The sequence below is a fragment of the Sesamum indicum genome, linkage group LG14, assembly GCF_000512975.1.
Source record: "Sesamum indicum cultivar Zhongzhi No. 13 linkage group LG14, S_indicum_v1.0, whole genome shotgun sequence".
NCBI lineage: Eukaryota > Viridiplantae > Streptophyta > Magnoliopsida > Lamiales > Pedaliaceae > Sesamum > Sesamum indicum.
In genome coordinates, this window is record NC_026158.1 from 4,839,535 (window position 1) to 4,860,867 (window position 21,333).

The window sequence follows — 21,333 nt, forward strand, 5'->3', positions numbered from 1 at the left end:
TTCCCTCCCCCGCCACCCATTTGGACTACGCTGGCCGCTCAAATCTGGGCGACCGACGTCGCCTAGAAATGGAGGGCGACGTGGTCGCCTAGAAATGGAGGGCGATGTGGTCGCCCTTGCTGGATGTTGACAAATCGCACTAAGAATATTTTTGTCAACTTATTTAAATATAATTTACATTCATCTATATATATATATATTTAAATATTTTGTTCTGTCTAAATATTTATAATAAAATAAAATTTCTAAGAATCAAATTTCTTCCTATTTTATTCTTTATTTTAAATTGTATTTCTTCCAAACAAACGGAACCTTAAAATGTTTGTATAAGTGGAAGAACCAAAACAAGAAAAGACTAAGACTGAAAATAAAAGTAAAAATAACATGGGTTTGTAATAAATAATAGAAAAAGAAAAAGAAAACTCAAAGTTGAAATATTCCCAACGAAAAATAGAGATTAAAAAAAAAAACAATTGAGTGTATATAACTTCAGATTGTCTATCCTAATATAAAAAACAAATACAATTTTTACTCACAAACGAAGTTCGTGACACCATTGCACTAAATTTTAAAATATTAATTACATAATTGAACATTTGTATTAATGTAATTATTTATTTATTTTAAATGATTCATAATTTATTTTAATTATTAGTATATTATCATATTTATCAATGATGTCCTAGTATAATAGTTAAAGTCAAGACTGAAATCCCACGAATAATTTTATTATATACTTTTTATTTCAGTTAATATAAATATACGATATATAATTTATTTTAATAAAATAATAACATGATTTTTTAAAAAATGTATGGGTATGTATTAAATGACATAAAATATGCAGTAGGATTTGAAATAAAAAATTCCATCAGCTAATTGAACAGAAAGAAGTATGTAGTAAAACTATTGGGCCCGGCCCGTTTTCTCTTTGTTCTTTCTATTCAGCCCAGTTATCCAATTTGCATGTTATGAGCTGGCTTCATTTGTTAAGAGGCCTTTACAATTGGCAATTAGGCCCAATATAAATTATGGGCCTTATCTTGACATATCCAATTTGCCACAAACTATAAATACCCCTCCGACCGAGATACTAGATAAGTGCCTTGAACTATGTTAATCTATACCAATATAAAAAAAGAATTCTTCCACACGTATAAATGGCCGTTAATGACACTGTCGCATCAATTTTTTATAAAGTAAAAAATGTCTTTCGTGATAAAATAACCAACGTATTTCAAGTTTTCAAAATTTACATTAATTGATAAATTATTATTTCTTTCTTTCTTTCTATTAATGTAACGTTATGATTTATATATTTTTATTATTTATAATATATTTTAAAATGTGAAAAATTACTTATTATATACGCGTAGAAACGATGTGCCATAACGACTAGTTATTCTAAAATTAATTTAGAACCAACTTTTACGGGCTTAGGCGTCAAAAGATTATAACTGAAATAAAAGCTCGAAGCATACACAACTTGAAGTGTGGGCAAGACTTTGAAGCTCTATCAAAGTCGACCAGATCGTAACTGAAATAATTTAAAATTGACGTGAAATGTTTTAGACATAAAATTTAATTTTATAACATCTTATTATAGAAAGTATTTATTAGAATATTTGTAATGTCAAAAAATATTTATAATTTTTTAAATAATAAAAATATTTTTATAATTAAAATAAATTTTAAAAAAATCCCCGTAATTTACGTATTAACTAACTAACGTATTTGTACCTTGTCGTACAGGGAAGGTATGATGATCGTGAAGGCGTAGAGTGGCGGTCGTCGCTCCACGTCAGGCACGCGACAAAATAACTGGAAGACATGCCACACATGTTTCTGCATTGCTTGTCACCATCTCCCAACCTTCCAATTTAATACACTGCTCCAACTTTTATTATTGGTTAAACGAATTATTTTAAAATTTATCATAATTATAAATATATTTCTAAAATTAACGGATAATTTGACAAATATTTTTTGTACTGGGTATTTGTTAATTAAAATTTTTAAATAATAAGAAAAAATTTATAGTTATGAAAATTTGAGGGAAGTCCGTTGTGAAAATATTATATTTATCCATTTATAAGTACAAAAATATACATGAGAATGTCAAAAGATTTACAAAATTAAAAAAAATATAATTTTTTTTGTTGATGTCAATAATTTTTGTGTTCAAATCCTATCAAAAGGTGTGTATATAATTTTATTTTTTTTAAAGTATAATTTTACATTTCTAGAAAGTGTCTTTGTGTAATTAATTCTATATATATATATACTTTGATCCATGAACAATTTATTCAAACTAAGCACAGAAAACTTATTTTTATAAATTAATATTTATATGTTACACATAAAATATTGCTCATTAAATATACAGATTTTTATATGATTGAAAAAAAATTAAATATTGCATCGTATATGTTAAGTGTAATAAAAAAAGAACATTTAATTTACAATCATGAAATAGTGAAATTTGTGTAAAAATCATGGTACATTCATAAATGTGTCTGTTTGAAATTCAAAATTCTATGATAATACAGTACTAGCTAGAGTTTGAGCTGCCTACCTTAATTTTCATAGTTGTTTGGATGCATAAGTGGAGTCCTGCACAACTGTACATAGAGTTGAATATCAGGCTTGCTATATTAGTAATGTCATTATTTTTAGGGGTTAATTACAATTTAATTTATCCTCTTATATTAATAAAAAAGAGTGAAAATTTCTCCCTTTACCTCCTCTTTTCACTTTTATTTTTCTCTCACTTGAACCAAACGAATTTTAAAGGAGGAGGAGAGGGACAATTCGGAGAAAAGGGGAAGTGCGACAAGGTAACATTCACAAAGAGGGCGTTGTAATACAATCTCTCTCTTAAGGGTTCTTTTTTGCTTTACTTTAAAGACAAGTGAATTATTATTTTTTTTTCCATAGGCGAGTTTTGGCACATATCATTGACAGAGTGAAATTTTTTAAAAATAAATAAATAAATAAAGTTTTTGTTTTTGGAGGGGTGTGTCCAGAGATAATTAATTTTTGTTATAATTACATTTACATCTCCTGATTTATGATCAATTTACACAAACTATTCATATTTTTTCTGTAATTACAAAAATCACCATGACAACCAAAAAATGGGTAATTTATGTAATAATATTGACGCTTTTGGAGGTATATGCATAATTTTTTAAAAAACAGAGGTGATTTGCCTAAATAAATATTGATATTTTGTTATGGGTGTGTTTTATGATTTTTAAAAAGTAGATATGATTTATATAAATATAACATAGATAAAGGTGTAAATGTAATTATCCTCAATTGACATTTGTCCATTTATGGTGATTAGTGGCTACCACCAGAAAGAGAACATGAATAAGGATCCAATCTGGGCAGCGGGATTAGGTACTTAGCGCTGGCCCAGACTTTTAAAATTGGCTGTCAAATTGGATATATCTGCGCGTCTTTTTTCCTAAATTCACGGGGCCACTGACCCTTATTATTACAGCTCTTCAATAATTTTATTATAAATAAATCATACATTTATATCTATATTATATATACCATTTATTTTTAATAATCTCTTCCTCTCTCAATATTGTTATATGTTTGACCATGTGGAATCTCAACATGAAGTGCTTTGGTTGTGGGGGACATGAATAGAGAGCCCAACAAATTAAAAAAATAATATTTATTAAAGATTTAATACTAATAATTGTAATTTGACATTGCCCCACTTTTAATACGATAAAGATTATTTTATGGATTGATAATTAAATGCTTCAATAAAGTTGACTTTATCTTGATATTTGTTTTATTTTTTTTTTCTTTTCTAATTTTGGGTTAATAACAAAGAATACCAAGTAGAAAGATAACAATAATAGTTAGAATAAATTATAACGAGCTTTATTAAGATTTAACGTAATTGTGAATATTATTAATACTTTCTTATATTTGATGAAATTATGTATTTTTTTAATAGAGATTTGAAATTGTCAACTTTACCCTAAATGAATTGAGAAATTGTAAAAACTCGGGCGAGGTGGATCGAATACTTAAAAAATTGTAAAAACATCATCCACTTAGTCCGCAAACAAATTGAGCTAGTTTTTAGACGTTCGTTAAATTCAAGGAGTATTGATAATTTCCCAACAATAAGACTATACTCGTATTATTTCAAATCTCAGAAAAAAAAAATGTTATCATTTACGCTAAAAATTGTCAAAATAGCTGGTCTTTATGTTTGTTGAGGTGTTTAAAGTTTCCAAAAAAATAGAAAAAGTTACTAAAAGATAATTAACAAAGATTATTAAAAGGTAATTACCACTGTTAAATGTTTAATTTGAGTCATAGTTATTATCTAATTGGTGAACTCATCATAACAATACAATGAAACACAAAGTGCACTAAAATCATTTCTTGATGGTCATATTAAGATTTAAGTCCCGCACTCAATTTTAAATACGGACAACCTTTGATTCTTACAATTTATTTGTAACGATATCGACTCTTGTATCAATAAAGATCCTAATACGTATGCAGTATGAACTCACCATGTAATAATACAATTAGGAAATAATTATAATTAGTAGTCGCTCTATATACCTCAAATACAATTTTTGTTGTTCTAGCATTTTTTACGATTTAAATATTTCTCTTGTACGGCTTATTTTAGGCATTAAAAAGCTATTACAACGGCTTTCTTGAGGTGATTCCAACGATTTTCTATTTTGTAAATCTCTTGACAAGAGGATTTGAGGCGTATGCTGAAAACGTGGGAGTTTTTCAAGATTTGGGCGATTGAGGCATAATCTGCCTCATTACCTCAAAGGTCTCTCAACAACTTTCAGAACATAATCTATATTCACCATTTAAATATAAATAAAGCTAAAAATAGTAACAACATACGTAATTTTATAATTATAGGTAAATTAAAACAGACTTTTTCTAAAATTTGTTATAATTACAAATATTTCCTCGAAATCAATGCCCTTCTAACAAATACTTTGTGTGACAGTCATTGTATGAGAATATTTGTTAGATAACCATTAATTTCAAAAACTACTTGTAATTTTTTAAATAGCAAAAAATATTTATAATTATAACAAATCTCAGTTAATTTTAACCTAAAATTTTACATCTAAACATTGCGTGAAAATATATAAAACAAAATCTGCCCCCAACTGAAAGAAAACATCTTTACTTGTGTGAGTGGGTGGACAACGTTTGATTCCATGAAGTAAAGAACACGTCAAACTTATTATTATTTGGTATCAAATTGCAAATAGTAGTAAGTACAGGGGGTGGACCTTAACTATCTCATGTTGGGGCTGAATCCCAGTTGAATTGCTGAATCGTCAATTCAAGGCATTGATGAACTTCAGTTTCAATCATTTGATCAATGTACTCTATATGCTTTGCCTTTGCTATTTTTGAAGCGTGGATTGGGTTAATTTTATTCTGACCCCTCAACTATGTAGAAATCTATAAAATAACTGTCTTTCCTGTTTCACATACAGCTTTTGCTACTTTAATATTTTTTATGGCCTTAAATATTTTTCCTTATAACTTATCTAACTTTGACATCAGAGACCTATTATCAGGCCTTTTTGATGTAGTTCTAACTATCTTTTACTTTGTACTTTACAGAAAGATTTGAGGCGTATTCAATATTTTTGAGAAGTTTAATCCATATTCACCACCTAAATTTAAACTAATCTAGAAACAATGAGAACACAAATAAATCAAGAAAACTAAAAAAAAAAAGATAAATTATAATGATACCCCCTAAAGTTAGATCAAAATACACAAATACTTTATGCAGTTTATAAAATTACAGCAATACCTTCTAAGATTTTAATTATAATTACAACTATACCCTTTATTTAAAGTCAAAATTTACACTAACACTCCTTAGGGATATAATTATAATTTTACAAAAATAATGATACTCGTCTAATTTGATTGATTTCAATATATGTATATATATACATTTTAAAAAAGGGGGAAACTTTTCATGGATTCCTTTATTGGCCCATACATAATTAAATTATTTGAATGGTCCACCACAAGTCCACAACAATATAAAACAAGAGGATAGAAATAACACTTGGGGAAGCCTAAAATGGTCATTTCTTATTGACCCACACCCGGACATTCCCCACCCAACCGAACAGTTCCCGTTCGTGTCTCATAATTAATCCCACTCCGAGGTCGCTATTTTCACTAATAATTAATAAGTGTATTATTTTTCCATTTTTAAATTTTCAAAAAATTGCACCTACTTTGTTTTTTTTTTCCTTATCAGATCTCATTCTCAACGGTTTTAATTTAGTTTCGGCCCTGAGAAATATTTTCAAAAATCTCATGTTCACTCTATAGTCTCCCCTAAAATCTCTGCTTAAAGCCTAAAAGCAGCTGATTCAGGTAATCATACGTTTCTGCTGTTCGCCATTAATGCCTGTCTCCGAGGTTTGGTTTGTTTTCCTGAGTGAAGATTGACTGACCACGTTGCTCTCGCGCGTAATCCGCAAATCTTGAGTTTGTTTCGTTTTCACGAAAACGTGGTGCGAGAAGCTTGTCGGTTGCTTCGGTTTTCGGGAAAATTGATTCTTGTTTTCAGTTTTGAGCTGGAGATGGCGGTCAATTTAGTGTCTGGATTAGGAGGAGGTATGGTTTGAGCAGTGTTGGTTGGGATGGGAATTGAGTAAGGATTTCTGCGGGGGTGTGGTTGGTTGGGTTTTTGAGGGTTTTGTGGGATATTACGAGAGAAAATGTTGTCTGTGTCGCCGAATTCTGTAGCTCGGAGCTCGCTAGAGGAAATGCTGGAATCTCTGCGGCGGAGAGACGAGAACGAGGCGCCGAAGGACATGCCGCCGGCTCTCCCGGCACGCCCCAGGGCGAGCTCTCGCGCTCGCCTTCCGTCTCCAAAGCGGGTGCTGCCGACGAGCTCTGAAGTTAGTGATTCCGGGTCAGGCCAGAGCTCATTGAATTGTTATGTTAAGGAGGGAGAAAGGAAAGAGCAGAGAGGGAACAGTTTTGGGGCTAAAAGAATTAAAGAAACGGAACTAGGGGAATCGCCCTATCTCTTGGCAGCATCAGCTAACAAGGTGCAGGATCAGAGGTCGGAGGAGAAAGACAATGCGGAGCTCTCAAACTTGCCTCCTGGATCTCTGCTGAGGTTTAGGGAGTCCGAGTGGGATGATAACGTTGGGTATTTCATTCAAAAGGTACCCCAAGACCGAATGTTGTTCACTTGTTCTACTTTTGTTGTCTGATTTGTGATATTCATTGATGTTTATTTTACGGAATTCATGTTTAGTGACATGAGATTTATTTATCAGGAAAAAGGAAAGAAATTCTGTGAGATTTATCCCGGGTTTGGGAGGGAACAGTGATTTTTATGAAAAATCATGTCATATATGGATTTTGTTCCTTTTGTTTTAAAGGGTTATATTGATGTGACATATTTACATGGATGGATGATCGTACAATTTATTTACGCCTCTTTTGTTTCAAAATTTTTTTTATGACATTACTATGCTAAAAATGGTTCATAGGAAATCATCATGCTTGCTGCTATTCCAATAAGTATCCTAATAATCGTCACAGCATCATTTGTTAAAAATCATGAATATTTACATTCCGTCACTTGTATTGCTTTTCCTGAGATGACTTCCAGCAGGATAACAATTCAGACCTGTGGCTTCTGTTATCTTGCCCTTGAACTTGGATAAATATATATGAGATGCAAATTTCTGAACCCACGTTCTTCGTGTGTCGTATGTGTAATATTGTGCTTGTGTCACATGCCATTTATCATCCTGGATGCTAAAGCATTTGATTAGGTAAGTCGATTCTCTCAGATGATCTAAATGATATCCCTGTAAGAATAGCCTTTATCCTGAATATTTGGGGCATTCAACTCAATAATTGGGATCAAAATTTTTTGTTGTAAAATGGTTAAGATATCTTCTTGGCTTGACAAAATGTTTAGCACTTTACACTTGGAGTGCTATATAGAATGTAGAATAGCTCACCAGCTAGACATGTTGGAAAATCCTCAGAAACTTCGTGTTTGGTGTCGGATGCATGATGGCCTCTGGGAATCTGGGCAAATAAAATCAACTTCAGGGGAGAAAGCATTGGTTCGCCTGTCAGATGGAAATGTTAGTTCGTATGGTTTGTTATCTTTTGTTATTTATTTTGAAACTGAAGAGCATACTAATGTACTCACTTCGATATCACTATAGATTGTGACAGTTCCCACTCAAGAGCTCCTACCTGCCAATCCGGACATTCTTGAGGGAGTGGATGATCTTGTGAAGCTTAGTTACTTAAATGAGCCTTCAGTTCTTCACAACCTCCAATGCAGATATTCAAAAGACATAATATATGTAAGTAGTAACTGAGAAATTCCTATTAGGTATGCATTCCATGCTCTGTGTCTGAGCTCTTGAACAATTTCTCATCTTTGTTTATGTAGAGCAAGGCTGGCCCTGTTTTACTAGCAGTCAATCCTTTCAAAGATGTCGAGCCATATGGGAATGATGTTATTACAGCTTTTAGGCAAAGAATTTTGGACAACCCTCATGTTTATGCTGTTGCAGAGACAGCATACAATGAAATGATGACAGGTGCTAAACAAAAATTATTTGGAGAAAATGCTTGCTGTTTTTGACATATCACTTCGGCTATGCTGCTAATTCTATTTTGTTTTTGCTACTTTTCATGAGTTTTGCAGATGAAATAGACCAGTCTATCATCATAAGGTGTGGTGCTGTTTTTCTACCTGTCCTTTTCAGTTTATGCAACCAGCTCCAACGCCAGTGCTTTGGCTTTTTTCCTGACTTTATGCTGCTTTATTGGATCTTACCCTTTGGTTGAGAGTTAGAATATAGTATATAATCTTTTTCAGCAAAGAAATATTTCTTGTTGTGATTTGTAGTGGAGAGAGCGGCTCTGGGAAGTCTGAAACAGCTAAGATAGCATTGAAATATTTGGCAGCAATTGGTGGAGGTAGTGGTGGAATAGAGTCTGAAATCTTGCAAACAAGCTGTATACTGGAGGCCTTTGGTAATGCCAAAACAGCCAAGAATGACAACTCCAGCCGATTTGTGAGTTCTCTCTGACCACATGCCTAAATTTAGGAGGCATCCTACATTAATCTTTTGCAATCAGCATAAGAAAACTCCCCTTAGTGAATTCCATATTTGGTGCAGGGAAAGTTAATTGAAGTCCACTTTAGTGCTGCTGGACAAATATGCGGTGCTAAAATACAGACCTGTAAGAATGATTTGAACTTGCCAAGTTGAAATTTAGGATGCTATTTGCTGACTTCTGTTTTAGTTATAGCTTTCTGACTTGTTTCCACAATTGTGTGCATACCAAAAACCGGTCCCTGATTTATGGTATAGTCCTCCTTGAGAAGGTCAGTGTGTCTATCTGAAGTAATATTAACTCTCTTTTTCTAGTTTGCTACTCCTTTCATGGACTGACATTCTGAAACAAAATATCCACCTTGGATCAGTCAAGAGTTGTTCAGTTGGCTCAAGGAGAGCGTTCCTACAACATTTTCTACCAGCTGTGTTCTGGGGCTCCTTCTGATATCCGAGGTTTGTTTTCATCCCTTTTCCAATTCCCAGAAGTGCCTTTTTGTTATATTATTTTCTTTTTCCCCCCAAATTAGTTTTGCCTAGGGGTTTCTAGTTATTGTTGACTCGGTGCTTAACCCTGATATAAGGTTCTAGTACTGCTGATTTACTATTTTATGCTATTTACACGTAAAACTTTCTTTCCGCCATTTTTTTTTTCACTTTAAGTAAAATACATCTGGAACTTGTTAAACCGAAAAATCTCAGTATCCTTGGTACTGGTGTGTAATTCCAACTCCTTGTCAGAATTATTCATAATTAAAAATTACGTTAGCTCAATGCAGTTAAGATAATATATCCGACTTACAGAAAATGTGAATGGCAAGTTTTCTTCCAGCTGTTGGAGCCTCTTTCAACCTGTACCAGTTAGCATACAGGTTGATGATTGAAGAGCAGATTTTTTCTACTTATTTTATCTTTAATCATCTGAACATATGTGAATATCCTTCTGCAAGATTATCACTTAGTATAATATGCCTATGGTACATTCTTTTTCAGGTAGGTTAAGGTTAAAAAAGGCTTCTGACTACAACTATCTCAATCAGAGTGATTGCTTCGAGATCCAGAACATTGATGATGCTCAGAAATTTCATATGCTTATGGTAATGTGACAGCACAAATATGTCCTATATAATGGAATTACTAGTCACTATGATATTATTCAAGAAAGCTTCCCCTCTGTTGCATCTGAAGACGTCTGAATCTTCAGGGTGGAAATTGTCATCCTGTGATCAGCAAAGCCCATAAAATTAAAGAGTAGACTTTCAAAGACATAGTTGCTTGTGGAGCTTCTATTCTTTCTGGCATATTTCCTTCTGTTACAAAGTTTAACTAATTCTTTAATGTTTTCTTCTCTCACTAGGGAGCCTTAAATACTGTCAAAATTTGCAAAGAAGATCAGGAACACGCCTTTGAGATGATTGCTGCAGTGTTGTGGCTGGGAAACATTTCGTTTCTTGTAACGGACAAACAAAACCACATAGAGATTGTTGCTGATGAAGGTAGCTCGAGGATTTTTTTTGTTAAGTTTTCATTCTTTTGACGACTTATTTTTTATTTGTCTCTTGGAATTTTCTTTTAATCATTTTTTTTTTCAGGAACTAGATAGCACTGCATGAATTTTCGGTTGATCTTTTAGTTTAGGAAAACAAATAGTTGTGTTAAAAAAACTCGTTGCATTTTGTTTCAATATTATCAGAGTTTAAAGTTTGTCTTTCTTCTGGATGTTGAGCCAGGAATATTCAGAAATAAAAATGCAGAAAATTCTAGATTGATTAAATTAGTGGCTTTACAGTGTGGCTTGTTTTGAAGCATACTGTGCTCCTTCCCATTTTATAACAGTCTTCAGTTAATTATAAACTGCTTATGAAGCCATTTATTAACAATTAATATGACCTACGGACTCTTCATCAACATATCTGTGGGTTTGTTTCTTGAATCTGCAAAACAATAGGGTACTATTCACACCAACGTTTTTGAACAAAAAATTATGATTGCAAATCTGGTCTAACTTATGGAAATGTAGCTGGTCGAAAGTGATGCACTTCGCATAACTTTTAAAATGCTATTTGAAGGAATTTTGGCACATGGCTGGTGATATTTCCCTTTATTGTTGATTTCAACGCTTGCTGTTTCTGTTAGATAAAAATGTGAGGAGGTTGAAACAGTTTAACTAGAATTAGTTAAGTCACTGTAGTTCATATTACTGAATCCAAGCAGCAGTTACCCATTGAAGAAAAAGAAAGGTTTATTTGAACCATGATTTTTTCACTATAAGATTTGCCTCTGAACACCCTTTTTCTTGTGCTTTAGTTCGTGGTATTAAGGAAGAAATGTTTGTGAAAATCTTCATTCCTTTTATCTTAAATGATTTGGTCTCATGTATAATTCTTCTCTTTATTCATCTTTTTCGTTTTCATTTTATTGCTCATCACTTGGTGCTTTTTCTGTTCCCTACTCTTGTCCATGGATATGATCTCCTCCTTAATGCCTCTCTCATGGTATGAAGGGTTTCCTGGTTTTCTTCTTCTCTCTGTTGAGATCTTTGACAATTGTAGTGTTTCCCCGTTATTAGGTTTATCAAATAATGTTTGAGATCATTTGCTAATCTTTAGATGGGGAACATTTCAAGTACTTCATGATTAGTTTCATATTACCCAATAACTCAACTTTAGGTGCTTTGGCTAACTATTTTAAAATGATTTCTCCATTCCTACAGCTGTAATAAATGCTGCTAGCTTGATAGGCTGCAGTGAGCAGGAGCTAATACTTGCTCTGTCAACCCGGAAAATACAAGTTGGAAAAGATGAGGTTACCAGAAGGCTGACACTAGAACAGGTTCATATTTTCAAGATTTTTATTTGTTGGATATACACTGTTTCAAAACTACACAGATACTTCAAGATAGTGCTTAACACATATAGCACAAGTACATAAAGCATACATTTGCGTGCATAGACGGAGACCACCCTCTGCGTGTACATCTTTGTTGAGGTTATGGTCCTTTTCCCCCTTCTTTAGGCAATCGATTCGAGGGATGCATTGGCGAAGTTCATCTATGCAAGCTTGTTTGACTGGCTTGTAGAAAAGATCAATTTGTCACTTTCCATGGGCAAACATAATACCGGCCGATCGATAAGCCTGCTAGATATTTGCGGATTTGAATCATTTAAGGTACAAATTGCTGGATTTTGCTTTGTGCTTGAATGCAACCGAGTCCATCTAATATTTTGTTTGCTTCTTTTTGGCTCCAGAAAAATAGCTTTGAACAATTTTGCAGAAATTATGCTAACGAGAGGCTCCAGCAACATGTTAATCGACACCTCTTCAAACTTAAGCAAGAGGTATGCATCTTATTTATGTTCCAAGTGAGTTTGAGAGGGGCATGACTTGTACTCTTCATTCTTTGATTTGCTTCACTTAAGTTGAGTCCTTGCATTATTTTTCTCTTTCAATCTGATATCTCCTAAAGCTATGTGCCTTGCAATCTGATGAGTAATTAACCTCATGCATAATAGTGGTGGTTGGATGACATGTTTTAGAGTAACTCTTTGAAATTGCAATGTTATGCATAGTGATGATTTGTTATTTTCAATTGGCAGGAGTATGAGTTAGAAGGAATTGAGAGGACAAAAGTAGATTTTGAAGACAACCAATCTTGTTTGGATCTCTTTGAGAAGGTATTTCTGTTATGTACTTAGCAGTATCGCATATCCAAGAGTCTTGGTTGTTTTCTTGGTTATAGCAGTTTAACACAATGGTCATGATTAGACTTTTTGTTTCTTTGTCTGTTGGGGGCAAGACGTATTCCATGCCAGGCCAAGTTCTCTTGTCATTAGAAACCTTTGATGAACATCCAGAGTCCACCTAAATTATTGCCTCTGCTGAAATGTTGTTAGATCTGGTTTTTACCTGTTATTGTTTGATAGATTTATTTGAGGATGGAACAAACTTAAATGCCACGGTTGTGCTTTCATTTTTTACCATTTTTCTCGGTTTTGGTAACACTGGTATGCTTGAACAGAAACCTACTGGGTTGATATCTTTACTGGATGAAGTATCAAACCTCCCCAAGGCTACAGGTTTAACTTTTGCCACTAAACTCAAGCAGCAGTTGAATGCTCACCATTGCTTTAAAGTAGATAGAGGAGGATTCAGCATTCATCATTATGCTGGAGAGGTTAGTTTTACTTCTGACTGCACGTCCATAGAATCTCTACAAACTGTGGAGGATTCTTTTTCGATTTTGATCTCTTGGTTGAATGGATTTGACAAGTCCATATATATCAAATTTTGCCTTTAACTCTGAGAAGAGCTTTCTATTGTTCCTTTAGGCTTTTCTTCACTGGATCTGGATTGTAGCTCATGATATAATTTTCTGTTGATTTAACTTTGCCTCATCAATTACCATGACAAAGAATAAGCATTATCATTAGAGAAGAATTTTTTAAGCATTTAATTGGATATGTATGACTCCTGATAATAAAAAGTTGTCAAATCTCCCTATCTTGTGCATTTAGGTCTTTTAAGTTTTTCAATTTTGTAACAGTAGCTTGGCCATGAAATCAACTTCTATTGCACCGGAAATTGTGACATTTTCATAATAGGGCCAGTCGGTCTTTCTCTGACTTCTCACATAATGTACATGATATCACTTCTATTTAGATGATTGTGGGGCTGGTTCGTTGTCTAAAATCTTAAGTATCATATTGCCAGTTTATTGCTCAATTATTCAGTCACAGGGATGAAAGAATGGAAGTTATCAGTGGTATTGTTTTTCCCTTGTGTTTGTTTGCATTAATATATTACCTGTTCTCTTTAGGTTCTTTATGACACAGGGGAATTCTTGGAAAAGAACAGAGACTCATTGCATTCTGAAACCATACAACTACTCTCATCCTGCTCTGGAGAACTACCTCAATATTTTGCGTCTACACTCCTCAAACAATCTCAGAGTCCAGAGAGTGCATCGGTGCAGTTGGCAATGCTATCTTGTCAGAAGCCAAGTGTTGCAGCAAAATGCAAGGTGATGAGGCTTGTTCTTTGCCCACTTCCAAGCCTCCCGCTTCTCTCCTGGCACACACATGCACACAAAAAACAAGAGGAAGAAGCTCAAGAAAACTGCACTCTGCACAGACAAGAAACTCCTGATGTTTTACTGATTCTTCTTTCACACTGTAAATCTTTTGTTTCAGATTATCAAGTATTGCTCCATTGTTACAATAGACCTGTCACATTGCTCTTTGGGTATGGTAGTCATTCGGGAAAAAAATTCAGAACAGTGATATGTCTCATGAAATTTTGTACAAATTCCTTCCATGGTTGCAGGTTCAGCTGTTTAAATTAATGCAGCATCTTGAAAGCACAGCACCACATTTCATCTGTTGTATAAAACCAAATAGCAAGCAGATTTCTGGTGTGTTTGAGAAACACCTTGTCTTACAGCAGCTTAGATGCTATGGGATCATAGAAGTTGTTAGGATTTCAAGATCTGGGTACCCCATCCGGATGACCCATCAAGAGTTCACAAGAAAGTAAAATGCCACAAACTTTATTTCGATTTATTTCTTATGATTACAGTAGGGCCTTTCATAATATGGTGGCAAGATTTTCAGGTACAGGTGCCTACTTCCGGAAAATATGGCTTGTCAAGATCCATTAAGCATGTCAATGGCCATTCTGCAACAGTTTGATGTCCTTCCAGAGATGTACCAAGTTGGTTATACGAAAATATACTTCCGCGCAGGACTGGTGAGTTTGTGTGTTATAAAGGTTTATACTTTCCAGAGCATTTCATGGGTGGAAGACTTTTTCAGTGTTCCATTTACACTGAAAAATAGTCGTATGTTGCTTATGGAAACTGAAAAGATCCCCGTGGATTAGTTTGTCTGATCTTCTGCTGTGGTGGAAGACAGATTGGTGCCCTGGAAGATGTTCGAAAACAAATTCTGCAAGGTACTCCCTGGATGCAGAAATGTCTCCCTGGTCATCGTATTCGTCGAGACTTCCATGCACTTGAAGGAGTAATAGTAACATTGCAATCATGTAAGCCCACGACCTAGTGCATGGTTTTGTAATTGTAATTAACCACTTTCCTCTTTGAAAATGATTGCGTGAAGAAGAAATAATTTTTTTTCTATGATCTGAATATATGTCACAAATCAGCTCGTCTCTTTGTCTGGGGAGCAGGTTAATGCCACTTCCCAGATATCATTATATCTGTTCCTTACATATGAGATTTCTTAATACCACTACTTTTTTTAGAAGAATGGAGTTATTTGACTGGAAGTCCGGGCTATTTATTTTGCTTTTACTTATGTGAAAATAATGTATCTCTAGATGTTCGTGGTGAAATTGCAAGAAAGGAGTACAATGTCTTACTTCAGTTGAAGAAAAAGCATGTTGCCTGTGACAAGCTAGACGAGGAGCTGATGGCTGTTTTGCAGATACAGTCTGGTATAAGTTTTCTCCTTTTAAGTGTTGCCCAATGAATCCCCAACTAGACTGTCCTCCTAATCTAACCATATTCTCGTGCAGCAATTCGTGGATGGTTGGCAAGAAGGCATTTTAGTCACCTAAGGAATTCAAAACAGTCAAATGCTAGTAAACTAAAACCAGGCAGGAGGAGTTCTGAAGTCAAGGTACTGTATCGAAAGCCATTAGCTGGTATTCTTCTGTCATTCTCTTTTCTCAATTTGCAGGGTATGGGCCTATGGGCTTCTGCCTGGGGTTCAATTTCTTTCTGCTATCTTAGTCTTATGTGTTGCATCTATGTTTCCACAAAATGTTGTTGACTGAAAATATAGGTCCTCTTTCCTGTATGGATCCAAGATGATGCTATGCATGGATGTATTATCTGCATCTTTTGTGAAAGGAAACTAAAAAATTTGCATATAGATTACTATAGAAAGTGAAAGATGGTTGTGAGTGAAATTAAAATGTGCATAACCCGCCCCTTCCTGCACTTTTAAGTTGTCCTTTGTTTTGCATGTTATTTTGGATTGTGAATAAATCCATCTTTTATCGGATGAGCAGGTTCTGCCACCAGAAACATTATGTTCAGTTGTTGACGAGCTTCAAAAGCGGATATTGATGGCAGAAGCAACAGTTGAACAAAAGGAAAAGGAAAATGCAGCTCTGAGAGAGCAAGTGCAACAATTTGAGGCACGGTGGCCGGAGTATGAGACCAAGATGAAATCCATGGAAGAGATGTGGCAAAAGCAGATGGCATCGTTACAAGTGAGTTTATGTTGTATACTTATGCAAAAACTTGCTATAATGGCAATGCCAGTGGGTTCAGAAGTAACCAAGCTAAAAGTTGCCCTAGTTGCACTGGGTTAGGAGGCTGATATGCTATTCATTCCGCGTACTGAGTAAAATTAGGTTATAAGTTTGTTTGTGGTGTATATCCATATGTAGGATGAAACAGATGGGAAATTTGGTTAGAGTCCTCTGCACCCGTTGCATGCTCTGTTATCTCATATTATGCTGACATGACATTATTTTCTGAAATAGTGGATAATATCTGTTTAGATATCTGTAGAAGGGATTCAGTCTCCTATGTCATCTATTCAGTACTCTGGCTTCTGGCTCTTCGCAACTATGTGTATGAGCATCATGGTAGCAAATCTGGAATAGCAAGTTCAGTGGGATATTCAGTTCTTACAATGAAAGGAAGTTAGTAAACATTAACAACTAAAAGCATCTAATTCCTAACTATATGTGTTTTGCATTTGCAGATGAGTTTGGCTTCAGCTCAAAAAAGTCTTGGTGCTCACAATACCATAGGTCAACCTGGAAGGCTTGATGGGGCCCAGTCACCCCAATTTTATGACTCGGAGGATATGTCTATGTCTCTGTCTATGGGAACTCAGACTCCTGGAGGTAGCACCCCTATGAGATTTGTTAACAATGGTATCGAGGAACTGCCATGTCGGGACACAAATGGAGGTCTGAATCCTATCGGCCCTCTCATGAAGGAGTTTGAGCGAAGGAGACAAAATTTTGATGAAGAAGCTCAAGCAATCGTAGAGGTGAAGCCAGGGCATTCCCCTTCTGTAAATCCTGTAGAGGATTTACGTAGACTGAAACACAGGTTTGAGTCATGGAAGAAAGATTACAAGGTTAGGTTAAAGGAAGCAAAAGCCAAAGCACAGAAGCTTGTGCAGAACGATCCCGAGAGACATAGGCGGAAGTGGTGGAGCAAGAAAAAGTAAAAGACTATACCGTTAATATGATTCTTCATGGTTTTAGCAACATTGTAATGAGTATTAGATGCTCTTTTTGGTAGTTAGGTAAAGATTAGGAGAGTGAATGGGGTGTGTGTATATATCAATTTTGTTGTTGCGTGGAAGTGTCAGCTATCCCGCTCCTGAGCTTAGGGATTCCGTTAGTTGAGTTTTTTCCTGCCCTCCAGTGCTGCTGTGTATAGTAATTTAGTGTGTAGAACCTGGAAGAGAAGAATTCATAATGCCTCTCCTCTCCCGGACTCATGTCATATGAAACAAAATCTATTTAAACTGCTGTTGAAAAACTTTTCAAGCCGCTTGCTATGTGGCCTGTGTTTTTTGTCTTCTCCAAAACTAATGTTTTGGTAACCTGAGTGTATTTAAGAGAAATTTCTTGCATGTATTCCATTATTGATATGGGTTTGATTTTTGGTCTTGATGCTTTCACACTCTGCGTATAGAATTTCCTGAACTTAAATATGCAATAGAACCACAGACTGGGTTTGACATCCACTGCCCACCGTCTCCCAGCCTAATGGCATCATCTATATTGTGGTTTGTTATACACTGATTAGCAGATAGACAACCTGGATACTATGTCTTTCGAGGGGGGATCTTGAAGTGCTCGCAACAATGAACTTTGTCATTGAATTCAATCAATCAGGTAAGATATTATCAACTTCCCATACATGTTCTACAATCTCTTTACTTTCTTGCATTCACACCACTAAACTGATCCATGATCTTATGATCCAGGGACAAACTTGGTGGCATAGACCCAAGCATTGTTGGCAACAGGATTATCAAGGTGGTCCAACAGGTTCTCCAGGGGGCCTTTCCCTGTCACAATAGCCTGAACAAAGAATCCAAACATGGAGAACATGGCCAGCCTTCCATTCTTGATTTCCTTCACCTTGAGCTCAGCAAAAGTCACTGGGTCATCAGCCAGACCAAGGGGGTCGAAGTACTGGCCACCGGGGTAGAGATCATTGCCCTCTCCAACTCCATCCAGGCCATTGATTCTGAATCCTTCCACAAGTCCCATGAGCACAACCTGGAATCCAAGAACTGCCAAGATGCTTTGAGCATGCACAAGATTGGGGTTGCCCAAGTAGTCCAACCCACCCTCTGAGAAGATTTGGGCTCCAGCCTTGAACCATACAGGCTCCTTGAAGTCAACTTTTACCCATTTCTCAAGAACCTCTGGGGTGATGCATCCAAGGGCTCCTAGCATGGCCCATCTCCCATGGATCACCTGCAAGATTTCTCTCAATATGGATTATTGCCCAGAACAACATAAGCTGGTAAAACTGGAGAAACATGAATTCAACTCAACATTTTCTTGTTGTAATAATTACCTCAAGAGCCCTGTTCCTGGCAAAGGCCTCAGGATCAGCAGACAAACCGGCAGTGTCCCAGCCATAGTCGCCAGGGAATTCCCCAGTCAGGTAAGAAGGAGTCTGAGCTGAGAATGGTCCCAAGTACTTCACCCGGTCAGGTCCATACCACAAGTCATTACCCTGTCAACAATCACAAAATTTTCTTTATTAGCGGGATCACCTAACAGAGGTTTTCTGAAAAATAAAGAGCAGACGGGGAGTACCATGGTGTATTTGGCATTTCCCATGGAGACAACATCCTTAAGAGGGTTGGCGTTCTTGGTCTGGCCCAAGAAAGGGGTTGCCCTTACAACAGTGGTGGAGCTGGCAGTGGCAGCCATTGATGCCATTGATATCCTCTTTCAAGATTCCCAGCTGATGCTACCTCCTTGATATGGGCTCTTTCAATGGGTATTTGCAGAACTGAAATAAAATCTTGTGATGGGCTAGTTATATATGTGCAGACAGCAGAGTGTGAGAATCATGAGATGTGTGGTGAGGATTGCATGTGCGGAAATTTGTGGCTGGTGATGAACATCAAGTGCATCACCAACCAATCAGAAGCCCTTTAAGGATTTGAAGTATCTCCTACTCATATCCTTTTATCCACAATCTATCTTGTGAAAACAGGAGTTCATTTATTACCATCAAGAAAAAGGATTTTGCTGTGGAAAAGTATATATGACTGTCATTTGCAGTAGAAAATTGAATATCTCAGGGGTCCCACTTTCCAACTGGAAAAGACACTGGGACTGTATAAATTTACTGTTCTACATATCGAATGTTTTCAAGCAACAATTCCACTCTCAACAACAATTTTTTCTCTTTTGTATATATACATAGGGGGGCAGTAAATTCCTGTTAGTCGCAAGAAAAACGAAGTAAATTTCTAGTTTATAAATTGCAAAGGGAGTTAAAACCTGTATTGATAAAGAAGTAGAAAAACGGAACTTTGATTACTTTTATCTGCTATGGTAAAAGCAGGGAGGAAAAAGAAAAAGAAAAAGAAAAGAATATTGCGGTGAGCGTGGATCGAACACGCGACCTTCAGATCTTCAGTCTGACGCTCTCCCAACTGAGCTATCCCCGCTTGTTGGGAATTCAAATGCATAGATTAAGCAAAGCCAATAAGAAAAGGCAATAACCCAAATTGAAATGGGCTTCGACGGGCGAGAGCCCAGTATTGATATCAAAAGCAAATTACGCCGAGTTCTTATGAGATTTTAACAATTATAAACAATCTATGGTTATTTAAGAAATTATTCATACCTTCCTGATAATAACATTCATTCAAGAATTGGTCCATTCTGTTATAGTTTCATCCAAATTTTGTATTGAATTTTTTAAAATAACGTTTTGATCCTAAATTATAATTCTTATACGTTTTTTACGTTTTTTAATAATAACATCAGTCCAAAAAATTTAGGAGGATGGGTCCGAATGAAATGCAAACCACTTCTACAAGGAGGAGATTGACACATACCTACAGCAAATACTTGGAGAAAGGGCACACCAATGATAGTTGCAAGAATCCACCACATCCGAAATCAAAATTTTTCAAGATTTGTTAATTAAATACAACCTTTGCAATTCTATTCTTTTTTCAATTTTTGTTCTAAGAAATTCATTTGCAGGGTAGTAATCATGAGAAAGTAGCTGTTGAAAGTTTCAAGATTCCTCAGCAAGCAAAGAGCATGAGTTACAGTCTCAATCTACAACAACGACTAAAGTAAGTAATTATTTAATATATTTATTTCAATGTAACTATTAGTTACTACTTAAATATGACTAAGTTACTTAACTTGAGAAGTAAAAAGGAAGAGGAGGAACAATTGCAAAAACACTGCCAACAAGCACACATGTTACTGCAGTATGTCTTTTTATCTTTGCTTGCACATATTTTCTCTGAAAACTCTACTACTAATTATTTCCTATTTTATTATTTTCTGGTTTCTTGTAGCAACAAGTACCTCGTGTTGGTCAGTCAAAAACATATGGTGTTTTTGGTCAAATATAACAGCAAGGGTACAAATTATGGAGTTATTTTTGCAGTTCAAATACAATTATTTCTTTTTCTGCAATATTTATCTTTTGAAAATACAACCAAATCAAGGAGAGGTCCAAGAAAAGGCCATGAATCTATGTTTAATGTTGTGAAATTGTGTGAATGTTTTGTGGGGTTGTAATTTTGTGATTGAGGCTGTAACTCTTTGCCTGAAATTATATGGATGTTTTGTAGGGTTGGATGTACATTTTAGGTAATGATATTAGCTAATTCTTTCACATATGCAGCAAGTTGTAAGATGTAATTTTTGGATTTTTGGCTTATAACATATAGATTTAAATACTCATTGGAGTGAGATGTTTATTTTTTTTTATACCATTTTTAGTATTTTCTCTAGAAATTCGATCGTTTTCGGTGTTTTACATTACCTTGCCAGTATTTTATGTTTATGTTATCATCTCAAATCGTCAAACAACCAATAACACAAATCAAAACATCAATAGCTTAACACTTGAAAGTAAAACATCATTAGAAAAATAAAACCGTGTGCAGAAATTGAAATATTAAAA

The 21,333-nt window shown here is 35.1% G+C and overlaps 2 protein-coding genes and 1 non-coding gene across 3 annotated transcripts; 1 reads left to right on the top strand and 2 right to left on the bottom strand.

The window, feature by feature from the left end:
- Window positions 6,296-18,160, top strand: LOC105177038 (myosin-2). Its single transcript, XM_011100061.2, has 24 exons — window positions 6,296-7,229; window positions 8,067-8,168; window positions 8,253-8,396; window positions 8,486-8,636; window positions 8,744-8,771; window positions 8,948-9,116; window positions 9,222-9,285; window positions 9,417-9,430; window positions 9,530-9,614; window positions 10,152-10,255; window positions 10,516-10,654; window positions 11,872-11,990; window positions 12,174-12,326; window positions 12,407-12,496; window positions 12,755-12,832; window positions 13,177-13,332; window positions 13,975-14,178; window positions 14,481-14,686; window positions 14,768-14,903; window positions 15,068-15,197; window positions 15,492-15,608; window positions 15,690-15,793; window positions 16,188-16,391; window positions 16,892-18,160. Exons 1-24 carry the CDS (start codon window positions 6,774-6,776, stop codon window positions 17,366-17,368), a joined length of 3,630 nt encoding a protein of 1,209 aa, XP_011098363.1. The 5' UTR covers window positions 6,296-6,773; the 3' UTR covers window positions 17,369-18,160.
- LOC105177037 (chlorophyll a-b binding protein 13, chloroplastic) lies at window positions 18,003-19,196 on the bottom strand. Its single transcript, XM_011100060.2, has 3 exons — window positions 18,984-19,196; window positions 18,739-18,900; window positions 18,003-18,635 (listed from the first exon to the last, which is right to left on the bottom strand). The coding sequence occupies exons 1-3, from the start codon at window positions 19,107-19,109 to the stop codon at window positions 18,126-18,128; spliced, it is 798 nt and encodes a 265-aa protein (XP_011098362.1). The 5' UTR covers window positions 19,110-19,196; the 3' UTR covers window positions 18,003-18,125.
- Window positions 19,777-19,849, bottom strand: TRNAF-GAA. Its single transcript has one exon. It is a non-coding gene; the product is annotated as a tRNA-Phe (tRNA).